Source organism: Trachypithecus francoisi, unplaced genomic scaffold (assembly GCF_009764315.1).
Source record: "Trachypithecus francoisi isolate TF-2019V2 unplaced genomic scaffold, Tfra_2.0 Lachesis_group15, whole genome shotgun sequence".
NCBI lineage: Eukaryota > Metazoa > Chordata > Mammalia > Primates > Cercopithecidae > Trachypithecus > Trachypithecus francoisi.
The window spans coordinates 44,373,584-44,388,923 of record NW_022681460.1 but is presented as its reverse complement, the minus strand read 5'-3'; the positions used below and the strand labels follow the sequence as shown (position 1 = coordinate 44,388,923).

Sequence of the window (15,340 nt, the reverse complement as noted above, 5' to 3'; positions counted from 1 at the left end):
AGTCTATGGAGTAGATCACTGGGATTGAAACCCTACCTCAGCCACTTAGGTCTTTGGTCAGGTTATTCAAATTCTATGTGTTTTAATTTCCTTATTTTAAAAATTGTTCTGTTAAAAGTTGGATTGATGATTTTACCTGAAAGTTAACTGATTTTATACATGTGAAGTGTTTGGAATAGTTCTTGGCACACAATAAGTTTTCAATAAGTATTAGCTATCTTTTAATAAAGCTATACAAATAAGCTGCTTTATATCCTGCTTTTTTATTATTTAAAAATATACCATGACCTATCTATGTCAATAGATACATATCTAAAAGGAATTTAATGACATTGACAAAGTGGGTTACTGATTGATGGGAAAAGACCAAAAGGTTACTGATAGATAGGAAAAGACAAGACACACAAACCTGCCACATATCCCTCATTTATTAAACTAGGAAATAGAGCAGTGCTGCTCAATATAGTAGCCACTAGCCATAAATGACTAAATAATTTCATTTAAATACAAATTTAAAATTTGAAATTTAAAATTTAAAATTATGAAATAAAATTAAAAATTCTTTTCCTAATTTGCAATTAGCCTGATTTCAGCTGTTCAGTAGTTACCAGTGGCTACCAACTTGGATAATGCAGATACACAGAACATTACAATTATCACAGAAAGTCCCTTCCAACAGTGCAAACATATGCTTACAGAAAGCATGATGGCAATACAGAACAGGAGGAGAGGCAGTGTATGTGCATGCATCCACATTTTCTTGTTGTTGTTGTTGAGTTTTTTTGTTTTTTTTTTTTGAGACCAAGCCTCACTCTGTCACCCAGAGTAGAGTGCTGTGATGCAATTTCGGCTCACTGCAACCTCCGCCTTCTGGGTTCAAGCAATTCTCTGCCTCAGCCTCCCTAGTAGCTGGGATTACAGGCGCCCACCACCATGCCTGGCTAGTTTTTTTTTCTTGTTGGAGATGGAGTCTCGCTCTGTCACCCAGGCTGGAGTGCAATGATGCGATCTTGGCTCACTGCAACCTCTGTATCCCAGGTTCAAGTGATTCTCCTGCCTCAGCCTCCTGAGTAGCTGGAATTACAGGCACGTACCACCACGCCTAGCTAATTTTTGTATTTTTAGTAGAGATGGGTTTTCACCATGGTCAGGCTGGTCTCTAATCCTGACCTTGTGATCCACCTGTCTCAGCCTCCCAAAGTGCTGGGATTACAGGCGTGAGCCACCACACCCGGCCCACATTTACTTTCATTATGAGACACACAGTTGCTTGTGAACAAAAGGTCCTGCAATAGTTCAGAAAAAAAGCCAATTGTTGCTAAGTCACTCCACTCCCCTTTAATAGAAGTTAAGCTTGCAGTCTGTTGGCTTTAGCTTAAGGGAATGTTTATAGACGTCATGCTTTCCTGATTCTTGAACCAATTTTGACACAATTCTCAAACATACAATGAGAATTCTCTGCTTCTAGCTTCCTAGGGTCTTGCAGAGTGCTGTCTGCAACATATGAATATTTGATATTTATTTAACTCTTCCTTGGGAGTTTGTTTATAGCGTTTCCAAGTTTTTTCCATTGGAAAAATCAAGAGTGTATATGATTAGCTAAAAGTGCATACCAGAAAACAAATAGTATATAATAGCTAATAAAATCTCTGTAAGTTAAAAATTGGACATGCCTCCTGAATAAAACAATGAAGCTTGCAAAATGACCCTGTACGACTCCAGGATTTTAACACATTCAAATTAGTAACTGGAAATAGTATTTTTATTAGTTTGTCGTTTCATAATTTATCATTATAAAAGTTAATTTTGATGTTATCCTTTGTTATCAAGTTACCTGTAGTCATTCATAGAAAATTAGAAACCAGTTTGACTTCTAGACCTTGGCTGTTTATATTACATATTTAGGCACAGAAATTATTGTTGCTATGTTGATTGTACTTTGCTCTGGAAAATATAGTTGAGTTTTATAGACTACCTATAATAATCAGTAATCTTTGCCCCCACTCCTCCCTTCTACTTCCCAGTGCTCTATTTGGTATAAAGAGCTAAAAATAAAATAAAATAAATTTAAGCTACTTGATAAAATATGGAATAACTAAGGGTAAGTAAAATGATACACAATGTAGATTTTATCAGCATAAAAGGATTTGTTTCAGCTTCTGGATTTGCTGAAGGTTTGAGCTTCTGCTAAGGATAAGTAAGAACATTCAGGGTAAAGTCCTTTATGTAGCTTGATAAAGTACTGTGTATCTTTTTCATATATAAGTTCAGTATGTTAATCATTTAACAGTCAGTGTTTAATAAGCTACTTAAGTATGGATACAATTTTAAAAAGGGTTTATGATGCTGATGTTAGAAAACAATTGATCCCTATCTGTCAGGCATTATTCTAAAGATTTGTGAGTATTAATGTGCCTCATATTCATTATAATCCAATGATGTGTAGGTGCTGTTATCTTTTCATCTTATGTTGTAGGGAACTGTAGGATTTGTACTAGTAGCTGTATAATAAATATTTGATAAATGCATGACTGAAAGATATTGAATATGTTTTCATTAAACCATAATATATCAGATATAGTATATTGATAAATGAGACATGGCTCTAAGAATATAGATTTAAGGATGTTAATACATTACTATTTATACAAATATAGAATTAAAACCATGTTAATAGGACCACCCACTTTGCTTTCTTACTTTGGAGGACATAAACCAGGAGACCTCAGCTGTTGCCTTTTGGAAGATAAAGGAGTAAAAGGTAGCCTGTTTTGATAGGAGAGGCCAGGGGGTGAGGGAGGAGACTGAGGATTGAAAGGGATGGGGAAGTCACGAGACAGGAGCATTATAAAAATCTGTAAGTCAAGAATCAGCTTGTGGCTGAAAACGAAGAGGGCCAATTAGAAGCAGCTGCAGTCTGTGCCAATCATGGAGAGGAATGAAAGGGGCACGTGGTAACAGCACCTCCACTGAAATATCCAGGTTCTCACATTGTGACTGATTAGGCAAACAACTCAACCCATGGGTAATGCAGAAAAGCAGGGTGGGATGATGGCCCACCCAAGAGTGGCACAGAGGCAAAGGACTCCCCACCCCCAGCCAAGGGAAGAAGTGAGTTATTGTGTGATCCCACCTGGGAAACCACGCTTCTCCCACAGATCTTTGCAACCTGTGGATCAGGAGATCTCCTCATGAACCCACTCTACCAGAGCCTTGGGTCTGATACACAGAGCTGTGTAGAGTCTTGACAGAGCAGCCACTCAGGCACACACAGAGACCCAGGACTTTTGCATACTGTGGCCTCAAGATCCCTGGCAAGGCGAGAGAGATCCACCTGTACATTCCCCTAGATAGAGGGCTGAATCCAGGAAGCCAAGCATCATTGTTCTGCAGGCCTCACTTCCACCACACCTGACAAGATAAGACCCACTGACTTGGAATTCCAGCCAGCCAATGGCAACAGGCTCGAGTCTGCCTGAAACAGGATGGAGTTTCTGGGGTGGGGAGGATGGGGGCTGCCATCTCTGCAGTTTGGCCAACTCAGCCACTCCAGCCTGCTGGCTTTGGAGAGCCCAAATGGTCTAGATGAAGAAAGATCCCCTCCAAAGCAGCACAGCTCCTTTGCCAGATCATGGCCAGACTGCTTCTTTAAGCAGGACTTGGATACGTTCACCCTCACTGGGCAGTACCTCCCTGTAGGGTCTTCAGCCACTCCAGCCAGTGTTATACAGTCAGGGCTCTGATCTCTCCCTAGGATGGAGCTCCTGCAGTTAGGGACAGCTGCCATTTCTTGGTTCAGTCAATTCAGCCTTTCCAGCCTGGTGCCTTTGGAGAGTCCAAACGGTCCAAATGAGGAAGGGTACCCCCTAATGCAGCACACCTGCTAAACCAAAAAGCAGTCAGAATGCATCTCTGAATGAGTGCCAGATTCTGTTCCTCCTGACTGGGTGAGACTTCCCAACAGAGGTCTTCAGCCACCTCCTACAGGCACATTCAGGCCAACAACAGGTCAGTACCCCCTGGGATGGAGCTTCTAAAGGAAGAAGCAGGCTGTCATCTTTGCTGTTTCATAGTTGTCACTGCTGGTGATACCTCCAGGTATGAGAAAAACTGAGCCAACTAGGATCTGGAGCAGACCTCCAGCAAATCACAGCAGTCCTACAGAAGAGTGGCTTGACTGTTAAGAGAAAAACAAACAAACAGAAAACAGCAATCTCAACATTGACAAAAGGACCCCACAAAAACCCCAATCAAAGCTCAACAACCTCAAAGATTGGAGCTAGATAAGTCCACAAAGATGAGAAAGAAGCAGCACAAAAATGCCAAAAACTCTAAAAGCCAGTGCCTCTTATCCAAATGACCGCATCACTACCAGGCCTGCCTTCTGAAGGAAGCAGTAAATTTGGAAAGGAAAAACTATTACCAGTCCTACAAAAACAAATTGAATTAAACCGAGCAGTGACACTGTGAAGCAACCATATAACTAGCCAATATCATGATGACAGGTTAAATTAATGTATAGCAGTGTTAATGTTACATGTAAATGGGCTAAAAGCCCCAATTAAAAGACACAGAATGGCAAACTGAACAAAGAGCCAAGATCCATCAGTCTGCTGTTTTGAAGAGACCCGTATCACAGGCAAAGACACACATAAACTCAAAATAAAGGAGTACTTACCAAGCAAATGGAACACAGAAAAAAAGCAGGGGTTGCCACCCTAGTTTCTGACAATGCAGATTTTAAACCAACAAAGATTAAAAAAAGACAAGGGTGTTACATGATGGTAAAGGGTACAATTTAACCAGAAGAGCTGAATAACCTAAATATATGTGTCCAGTATAAGAGGAATACTTACCAAGCAAATGGAACACAGAAAAAAAGCAGGGGTTGCTATCCTAGTTTCTGACAATGCAGATTTTAAACCAACAAAGATAAAAAAAAGACAAGGGTATTACATAATGGTAAAGGGTGCAATTTAACCAGAAGAGCTAACTAACCTAAATATATGTGTCCAATACAGGAGCACCCAGATTCATAAAGCAAGTTGTTAGAAACCTACAGAGAGACTTAGATTCACACACAGTAATAGCAGGAGACTTTAAAATCTCACTGACAATTTTAGGTCACTGAGACTGAAAATTAACAGAGATATTCATGACCTGCACCCAGGTTTGGATCAATTGGAGCAGATAGATATCTACAGAACTCTCCACCCAAAAATCAACAGAATATACATTTCTCTCATTGCTGCATGGCATTTACTCTAAAATTGATCACATAATCGGAAGTAAAACACTCCTCAGAAAATGCGTAAAAACTGAAATAATAATCAACAGTCTTTCAGACCACAGTGCAATCAAATTAGACTCAAGATTAAGAAATTCAGTCAAAATCACACAACTACATGGAAATTAAACAACCTGATCCTGAGTGAATCTTAGTTAAATAATGAAATTATGGCAGAAATCAAGAAGTTCTTTCAAAATTTTGAAAACAGACAGTACAGCAGAATCTCTGGGACACAGTGAAAGCGGTATTAAGAGGGAAATTTGTAGTGCTAAATGCTCACATCAGAAAGTTAGAAACACCTCAGATTAACAATCTAACATGTCAACTGAAAGAATGAGAGAACCAAGAGCAGACAAGCCCCAAAGCTAGCAGAAAATGAGATAACCAAGATCGGAGCTGACTGAAGGATGTAGAGACATGAATAACCCTTCAAAAAATCAATGAACCCAGGAGCTGTTTTTTTAAATAAAAAAACATTAGATCACTAGCTAGATTAATAAAGAAGGAAAGAGAGAAGAATCAAACACAAACAAATGATAAGGGGTATATCGCCACCGACCCCATAGAAATACAACCAACCACCAGAGAATACTATAAACTAGTATTCTATGCACGTAAACTAGAAAATCTAGAAGAAACGGATAAGTTCCTGGATACATATACCCTCCCAAAACTGAACCAGGAAGAAATTGAATCCCTGAATGGACCAATAGTGAGTTCTGAAATAGAGGTGGTAATACATAGCCTACCAACCAAAAAAAGCCCAGGACCAGATGGATTCACAGCTGAATTTTACCAGAGTTACAAAGAGCTGACACCATTTCTACTGAAACTATTTCAAAAAATTGAAAAGGAGGGACTCCTCCCTAACTCATTCTGTGAGGCCAGCATCATCCTGATGCCAAAACCTGGAAAATCCAACAACAAAAAAAAAACAAAACATGAGGCCAATGTCCTTGATGAACTTCAATGCAAAAGTCTTCAATAAAATATTGGCTAACCATACCCAGCAGCACAACAAAAAGCTTATCGATTATGATCAAGTTGGCTTCATATCAGGATGCAAGGCTGGTTCAACATATGCAAGTGAATAAATGTGATTCATTGTATAAACCGATCTAAAGACAAAAACCACATGAATATCTCAATAGATGCAGAAAAGCCTTTGATAAAATTCAACATTGCTTCTATTAAAATCTCTCAATAAATTATGTATTGAAGGAATGTACCTCAAAATAATAAGAGCCATATATGACAAACCCATGCCTGATATCATACTGAACTGGCAAAAGCTGGAAGCATTCCCCTTGAAACCCAGCACAAGACAAGGATGCCCTCTCTCACTTCTCCTATTCAGCATAATATTGGAAGTTTTCACCAGGGCAGTCAGGCAAGAGAATGAAATAAAGGGTATTCGTATAGGAAGAGAGGGAGTGAAATTACCTTTGTTTGCACATGACATGATCCTTTATCTAGTAAACCCCATTGTCTCATTCTAAAAGCTTCTTAAAGTGGTAAGCAACTTTAGCAATATCTCAGGATAAAAAATCAATGTGCAAAAATTGCTAGCATTGACATACTTCACAGAATTAGAAATAAAAGCTATTTTAAAATTCATATGGAACAAAAGCCCAAATAGCCACGACAGTCCAAAGCAAAAAGAACAAAGCTGGAGGCATCATGCTACCTGACTTCAAACTATATGGCAAAGCTACAGCAACCAAAACAGTATGGTACTGATACAAGAACAGAGACATAGAACAATGGAACAGAACAGAGAACTTAGATATAAGACTGTGTTCCTACAACCAACTGATCTTCAAAAACCAGACAAAAGCAAGGAATGGGGAAAGGATTCCCCATTTAATAAATAGTGCTGGGATAACTCACTAGCCACATGCAGAAAATTGAAACTGGATCTCTTCCTTACATAAGTGCCACTGCAGAGGTTGGTTGGTGGGTAGGTTCCAGACTCTTTTTAACTGCCAGTCCTTCTGGGAACTAATAGAGCGAAAATCCACTCACCCCCAAAGGAGGGCATTAATTTATTCATAAGGGATCTGACCCCATGACCCAAACACCACCCAACAGACCTCACCTCCCAATAGTGCCACAGTGGGGAACAAATTTCACTAACAAGGTGGTACTGAGTGAACGTGCTGTGTCATTCAGTCTCCAGAATAGTGTTCTGTAGAAGAAATGCTCTTAAAGTTTGATGCCGGAATAACACTTTTATTGAAGTTCTGTTTTGCCTCTATTTGAAGCTATGTGCCAGTTTTTCTTTCTCAATATAATGTCAAAAGCTTAGGGCAAGGCTTTATATATAATCACATATTATGTATACTTTGGCCATATTTGCTTTTCTCCTTTATCACTTTACTAAACCCTATTTTTAGTGTATATGAACTTCTGTTAAGCCACTTCAAAACCAATAGCAAATCATTGTTCCTTGATTTTTTTCTAATGTTGTTAGTTAGTTTTCCAGTGTTGTTAGTTAGATTGTAGGAAATGGAAGGAAATGAAGGGGAAAATACAGAAAATGAATAATTTCACTTGGCTCTACACTACATTCATATTAGTGCTGTATCAGTAATGTGGACCTTGAGGTATAGGTTGTGGCAGTGGCAGCTACTCGAATTGGGACAGCTGTGCCACATAGATGACCACTGCATTTCATAACATTGTGTGAGAGAGAGTTTGGACCACATTTCTCCTCTGTTTTGCTGTATTTTCTCAAAGTATGACTTCTAGTTCTAGTTATCTTTGTATTCTAACCATAGACACACATCTAAGGACATTGAATGAGTGAGTTAGTCACAAATTTCTATCAGGAAACTCTTCTTGGATAAACATAAATTGTGGTGAAATTCATAGATGTACTTTTTCCAATTAAAAGAGAAATGGTTTAAATAATTGAAATGGGTGAACAATAGGGAACTACAAAAACATCTATTTCTTAATTATGGTCATTTTCAGTAGCCTTTATCATACTGTAATTTGTTGATAGGGTTTTAGATTCCCCTTTCCTCTGTCTTCCTTTCCCAAAAGTACACCCCAAACAAACTTTTGACTACTTATTCTTGAATAAATGTAATCCGTTAATGTTGACTGTCTGGAGTTACTTTGAAGAGATAATTTTTTTTATTATTTTGAGTCTTTTTTGTGGAGAACTGCATAATACATTTATTTAGTTCATCACATTTAAGGTGTAATAGTGTTGTATTGCAATATGACTTTTTTTTTTTTTTGAGATGGAGTCTCACTCTGTGGTCCAGGCTGGAGTGCAGTGGCGCGATCTCCACTCACTGCAATCTCTGCCTCCCAGGTTCAAGCAATTCTCCTGCCTTCCCGTCCCAAGTAGTTGGGATTACAGGCACCCACCACCATGCCTGGCTAATTTTTGTATTTTTAGTAGAGACGGGGTTTCGCCATGTTGGTCAGGTTGTTCTCGAACTCCTGACCTCCGGTTATCTGCCTACCTCAGCCTCCCAAAGTGCTCGGACTACAGGTGTATGCCACCACACCCAACCTGCAGTATGACATTTTAAAGTGTTTTTTTTTTTTTTTTTTTTAATTTTTATGTAGGAGATTGATCCTCAAACTGGGCTTTACAAATGTGGCAGGTAAGAGGTAGTGACTCTCAAACGTTCAAAGTTGTGTTTTGTTTTGGTTTGGCTTGGTTTTGCTTTCAAAGAGCACACAAACCAGTCTGATTTGAAAAACACAACTTTACAATAAATGAAAGAAACCTGTTCTCTATGAGTATCCCAATTGTTAACGATTAGGCTTCACTGCAGGACAGCTTGCTACCACAAATTAGTCATATGTGAATAACAAACTGTCTTTATGAGCGTGAAGAGGCATTCTAAGTTGTAGCCTGCTCTACGAGATGTTAATGGAGTGAAATCCTGGAGTATTACAGATAAGCAGTTAGAGTGATGAACAAGGGCTTTATGGTTTATTTAAACAGAAATATAAACAACTTTGTATTTTTCTCAATTATATGTAACTAGTTCAGGTTTCAGGATAACGAAGTGTTGTGTCCCTTTTTTTTACAAGCTTATGCTAATGAGGCTAGACTTCAGTATGTATATTCTGGCTTTGATGAAAAATGTCTTAACAAAAAGAACTGCAAAGAGAATAAACTGCAAAAAGAATTGTATTTCAGATGTAAACACACATAGTCTAGAAATAATTTTTTTACATGTTCAGTTTTGAATAGGAGAACTTCTCTCGCCGATTCTCAGCATTTCCTGCTCTGTTCCTTCAGAAGCTTTAGAATTTCTTATTGAATTATACTTTGTTTTTTTGTAAATGTCAATTTGAAATTTTAGCTAAAAATAGTATCATTTATTTTTCCTAACATGAAAATACCGAGATACATTTCAGGTGACACTCTTTGTGCTTTAGCTTTATTATATTGTACTTTTCATCAGACAGTATGCTGTGAGAATGCTTTTGTATTTGAATACATTTTTATTTTGTAATTGAAAGCCACCATCCTTGACATAAATATAACTCGATATTTGAGACTATGCTTTATGTGTGTGACTGTGCATTCGTGCATGTGAATTGATGGGAGAGCAGGGAACATAAAAAATGTTGAAGAGGAAGTGGTTGGAACTAACTGATTTGTTGTAGAGTCCCAAGGGGCAGGTATAATCTGCAAGCTGTCAGATTCCATTATGGGGACCGTTGCCATCAATCAGAACTGACATTTGTATATCAGAGGTTAGTATAACTAATTATATGTATGTTTATGGAATGTAAACCATGTGACATTTTAGATTTAATCTTTAAATTAAAACATTCATATAATTTATAAGCTTACTGGTTGACTGAGTATGTGATTATGTATTTTAGAGAGGAAGACAGTATTTCTTAAATCTTGCAAGCTGTTGCCTGGTCTACACCTATTGTGTTAGAATGTGATTTGTAGCAATTCCAGGCTATTTTCACCACAGAAGATGTACTAGGCAAGCATTCTTGAAGGTTGCTCTTTAGTTTAGTTAACAGATTCCTAACATTTTTCAACTAAATGTACCATATTTTATCAATTATAAGATACATTTTGAAAGTATACTTGGTAGTGGCATTTGTTTTGTCTTGTTTTGTTTTGTTTTGTTTTCAGAGATGGAGTCTTGCCCTGTCTCGCAGGCTGGAGTGCAGTGGCATGATCACAGCTCAGCGCAGCCCGGAACTCCTGGGCTCAAGCAATCCTCCCACTTCCACCCCTTGTAGGACTACAGGCGTGTGCGACCGCATCCAGTTAATTTTTATTTTTTTATTTTTCTAGAGGCGAGATCTCACTATACTGCACAGGCTGGTGTCAAACTCCTAGCCTCAAGTCATCTTCCCACTTTGGCCTCCCAAAGTGCTGGGATTACAGGTGTGAGCCACTGCACACAGCCCAGTGATATTTTTTCACCTTCTTAGTGACAATAAAATATGGTATAGCTGGAATCAATGGCTTCTGCGATTTGATGATATATAATATACTGTTGGATTTTAGTGGCTATGTTTTGATATTTTATCATTCTGGTTTTTAAAAAGTCACATATGTAATCATACAGTTTGTTCCCAGTTTTCTACAGTCTACGTACTAAAAATTTCAAAATCAATTTTAAATGTTATAAAGACAAGAAAGTATACTCTTATCTTTAAAATTTGTGTATTCCTTTTGATTCACAATTTTAAATCTACTTTTTAGCCATGTGCTTCAAAGAAACAAACTGTTCCAATAGTCAAAATGATAAATTATTTAAAATTCAATATGATATCAGTATGACTTGCATAACTTCACATTAGCTATAACAAGATGAGTTAAACATACAGCAGACTACTTTTATGCATCACAAACATTTTTGTGTCTTAAGCCAGATATGTATTCTCAATAATAATAATAATAATAAAAAACCTTAGGACTCCATTTTATGTATAATAAAACAATTAAAATTGGGAGGTTTTAAGGATTAGGTGCATCATTGCCTAGCTAGTTTTTCTTCACTGAAGAAAAATTGAAGCATAGCTTCCAGTACACATTTGCTTTGTCAGATCTTTGTTCAAGATATTCTTCTAGAAGTTTGTTCAAGAAGTTGAAACGTTTCCATGAAATGTCTTCTCTGTTCACAAACACATTCTCTCTGCCTTCTTTCTCTGTTTACACGCACATTCTCTCTCCCTCCTTATCTCTTTCTCTTCCTCTTAATTTCTCTAGTCCTCTTCCTCTCTTATTTACCCCCTCACACTAGCTCCTTCATTCTAAAATAATGACTATTTTGGTTTTGATTTACTTTTTGCTCTTGTTCAAGTACCAATCTTTCAGTGAGATTGTTCAGAAACCCATAGTTGTATTATTGGCCTTCCCTGATTTGTCTTAGTCATAAAGATATCATGGGCAAGCTTTGTCAAAAGTTTCAGTATATACAGAAAACTGTGTATATAGTGTGTCTGGTGCTTTCTCTTCACTACCTTCTTGTTGACTTTATCCGAAGTGAAAATGAGGTTGAATTGGCATGACTATTTCTGAAGTATTCATGCTATCACCAAATGTGCTTTCTTCCCTAAGTGCTAACATATGCCCCATAAACATGGAATATGAGATTTATCATAGGCCATCCCCGGCTATGGATGCTTTCGTTTTGGGGAAGAGACTTCTTGGCAAAGGAGAGAGTGGGAAAGGAGAAGGTAAAAAGTGATTATACTTAATATGAATTTTTTTTCCATGCTGTTGCATGTAGTTTAGTAGTTTACTTATTTTTATTGTTCAGTATGTATTTTATTCCACTGTATAAATACATTACTTATTATTTATCCATGTTATTGTTGATAGACATTTGGTTTGTTTTTGATTTTGGAATATTTATAATATAGTATTTATAATATATGTGGCAATAAAAATTCATATACATGTCTTTGGGTGCACATATATATGTGTTTCTGTTGGGTATATATTAGGAAATGGAATTTCTGGGTCACAACGCATGCATATTTCAGCTTTACTAGATGTTACCAAGCAGTTTTTCAAAGTGGTTGTGTAAGTTTATATTCCACCATCAGTTTAGGAGAGTTCTAGTTGCTCCACATCCTCTGTAAACATATCCTCTGGTATTTCCATTATTCATTCTAAAACTTTTATGCTAGTTGTATAGTGATGTCACTTCTGTCTGACTGTCTGTCTGTCTCTCACTCTATCATTCCCCCCTTCTTTCTTGTGTTTTTTATTAAATATGAAAAAATATATATTCATTATTTTCAATTAATTTTTTGGCTCCTGTGTTTACTGAATGTTTAGCACGATAGCATACTACAGTAACATTTATATGTGCAGCTTAATGTTTGTTCCCAGGCTCACATATTGCATTTGTTATGTCTAGTTAGACAATTTGATTGTTACTTTTGACACATAGAGAATAATGTTTTGTTTGCAGATGTTTATCTTTAGGGAAGAAAAATTTATTTTTAGACTTTCTTTGACTTACAGTCAAATAGAAGAGATACACTGTGTTTTGGCAAATGTGTAAACCACACTCTTAAGAAGGTATAGAAAAATTTTTTCTCCTTGGAATGATCCCTACTGCCACTTTTCTGTCTGTTTCCCCCTCCCGCTCCAAACCACTATTTTGATTTCTTTCTCTTCATTCTGGCTCAGTTCTTTGTGAAGCCACGTTAATAGCATTAATCATTTTTAATCTTTGCCTCTAATAACTACTTATAGAGTAAAAATATGAATAAAATATATTTAAACCCTTTTTGTTGTTGTTGTTGTTGTTGTTGTTGTTAGAAACCCAGAACAGAAAGTTCAGATCCATAGCTCCATAGCTCTAGGGTCTAACACTGGAGCTGGTCATCTGCCTGTAATTGCTGCCTGGCTGACACAGTAAAAGTTCCTTCAACCTATTGAATCTTTGCATTTTCTGTTTCTTAAGGAGCATTAGATTAATTCAATCTAGTAATTTTTGGGGGGAAAAAGAACCAAATGTAAAATGCACAAACTCATTTCTCTTGGAGGCATTATTTCACGAGAGGTTTGATGATCTCTCTCATAATTCTTTAGTTCAAAATTCAAAAAATTCCATTTGGGACAAGTCTATGAATACGTGGATTTGGGCGTGATGTTCTTCATTCAGTGAAGCACTACCCTCTGGTGTGTTTGATATAGGGCTTGCTATAGTATTCAATTAGTAGATTATGCAACTAATCATTAAAAGTTCAGATTAAAATTTTTACTGTGTTTTTCTCTTTTCCCCTCCTCAAGGAGGAATACACTTTACCTAGGATAAACAATAATGGAGTAGTCATTAAACAATTGTAGAAAATGAAATAGTCTAACTTTACTATATACAGCTGTAAGGAAAGTTTTTAATAATAATGTTTAAGATGAATTGGTTCTGGCAAGTCTTAGGTCCTTTGGTTTTGCTGTGAAATTAATGAGCATTTAAAAATTAAATACACCAAATGTTTGGCATAATGATGGTTTATAAACATCTCAACTATGCCATTTTCCCAGTGGACAGTCTAAAGTTGGAACAGTTTAGAATACTGATTTTTAAAGTCTTGAGGGATTAAGTACATGTACTGAGAGAAATTTAAGTTGACAGTAAAAATATTGACAGTTAACCCAGGCCCTAATGCAAGAGCAGATGGAAATGTCTTGCATGAGTTCCAATTCGTTAAGCAAATATGACACTTTATTTTCTAGTCATTTTAGTTCAGGGAACTGAAGTAGTAAAATAGTATTATAAATGAAGCCACTTCTTACTGTGCTGAAATTAAAGCATAGAAAACAAAATACTAGAAAGGATTTTTAAGATTTGGTGGTACAGGTTGAGCATCTCTCATTTGAAAATCTGAAATCCAAAATGCTTAAAGATCTAGAACTTTCTGAGTGCTGACATCATACTCCAAGAAAATATTCATGGAGCATTTGGGTTTGGGATTTTCAAATTAGGGATGCTTTCTGATATCTGAAAATTTTGATTTTATAATTTGTTACCACATTTTTTCTCTGCAAATTAATAAGAAGGGGTTGGCATACTATTCTAAGTTGGTGGTGAGGTAGATAGCTGTGTAATTGTTAAATTACACATTCTTATAATTTAATAATCTACTTTGTACCTCTCCTAATATTTACTAATAACTAGCTAGTTTTATTTTATATTTTAATGTGCCATTAATTTAAAGTTTAGGAGAATTATGGTGTCTTTTTGTTTTACAATACATGGGCATGTTTTTCAATGAAAAGCACTGTTAGTAAGTGATCTCTGGGGATATTTATGATACTCTATCTCGGGTTATTTTTAATCTGTCATTATCCAAAGTTAGATTATCAGTAGAGTGAATTGTTGATTTTTCTTTCTTTCCTTTTAATGCTTTCATCATTTTTTAGTCCCTTTTCAAATAAAGATCATTATCAGTATATGCTACTTAAAAAAAAAATGTGTACTGTTTTGTTTTTTTTACATTGTAAGATACTTTTTTTTAAAAAAGTGTGTATTTTGTACATTTTGCCCTACAATTCACTGGCAGATTACCTTCAGTGAGCTTAAACTGCCTAATATCACAGCTTAAAGAGAGTTCTTCTTGAAATGACTGTTGTCTATAGTAAATTAGATATAATTCTAAGCTATTCTAAACACTTTTTATTTGATTTATATAGAGGTGGCCAAAATATTTCTTTCTGAATGCCACAGTTCAATTTTAAATAACCTATGTAACTTTTCCTCTTTTAAAATTTGTCGTATCTTATAGATGCTTGTGACCACACCGGAAAAATGGGATGTAGTGACAAGAAAGAGTGTTGGAGATGTAGCTCTTTCCCAGATTGTAAAGCTCCTTATTCTTGATGAAGTTCATTTGCTGCATGAAGATAGAGGACCAGTATTAGAAAGCATAGTTGCCCGTACTTTACGGCAGGTAAGAGGAAGTTAATTATAAGCTTATTTTGAAGGGATAAATATGTTTTTCAACTTAAAATGTAGCATTCTAAGGAAATATTAATATGCATTGTTCACGGGAATTAACATAATTCTAGTATGGAGAAAACTTTAG

The 15,340-nt window shown here is 36.4% G+C and overlaps 1 protein-coding gene across 2 annotated transcripts in view; it reads left to right on the top strand.

Moving 5' to 3' along the window:
* Positions 1-15,340, top strand: part of ASCC3 (activating signal cointegrator 1 complex subunit 3) — a 392,749-nt gene that overhangs the window by 154,313 nt on the left and 223,096 nt on the right. For both annotated transcript variants that reach the window (XM_033234693.1, XM_033234694.1), the window contains one exon: positions 15,041-15,205. In XM_033234693.1, the coding sequence (XP_033090584.1) occupies positions 15,041-15,205 (165 nt within the window). The remainder of the gene's footprint in view (positions 1-15,040; positions 15,206-15,340) is intronic.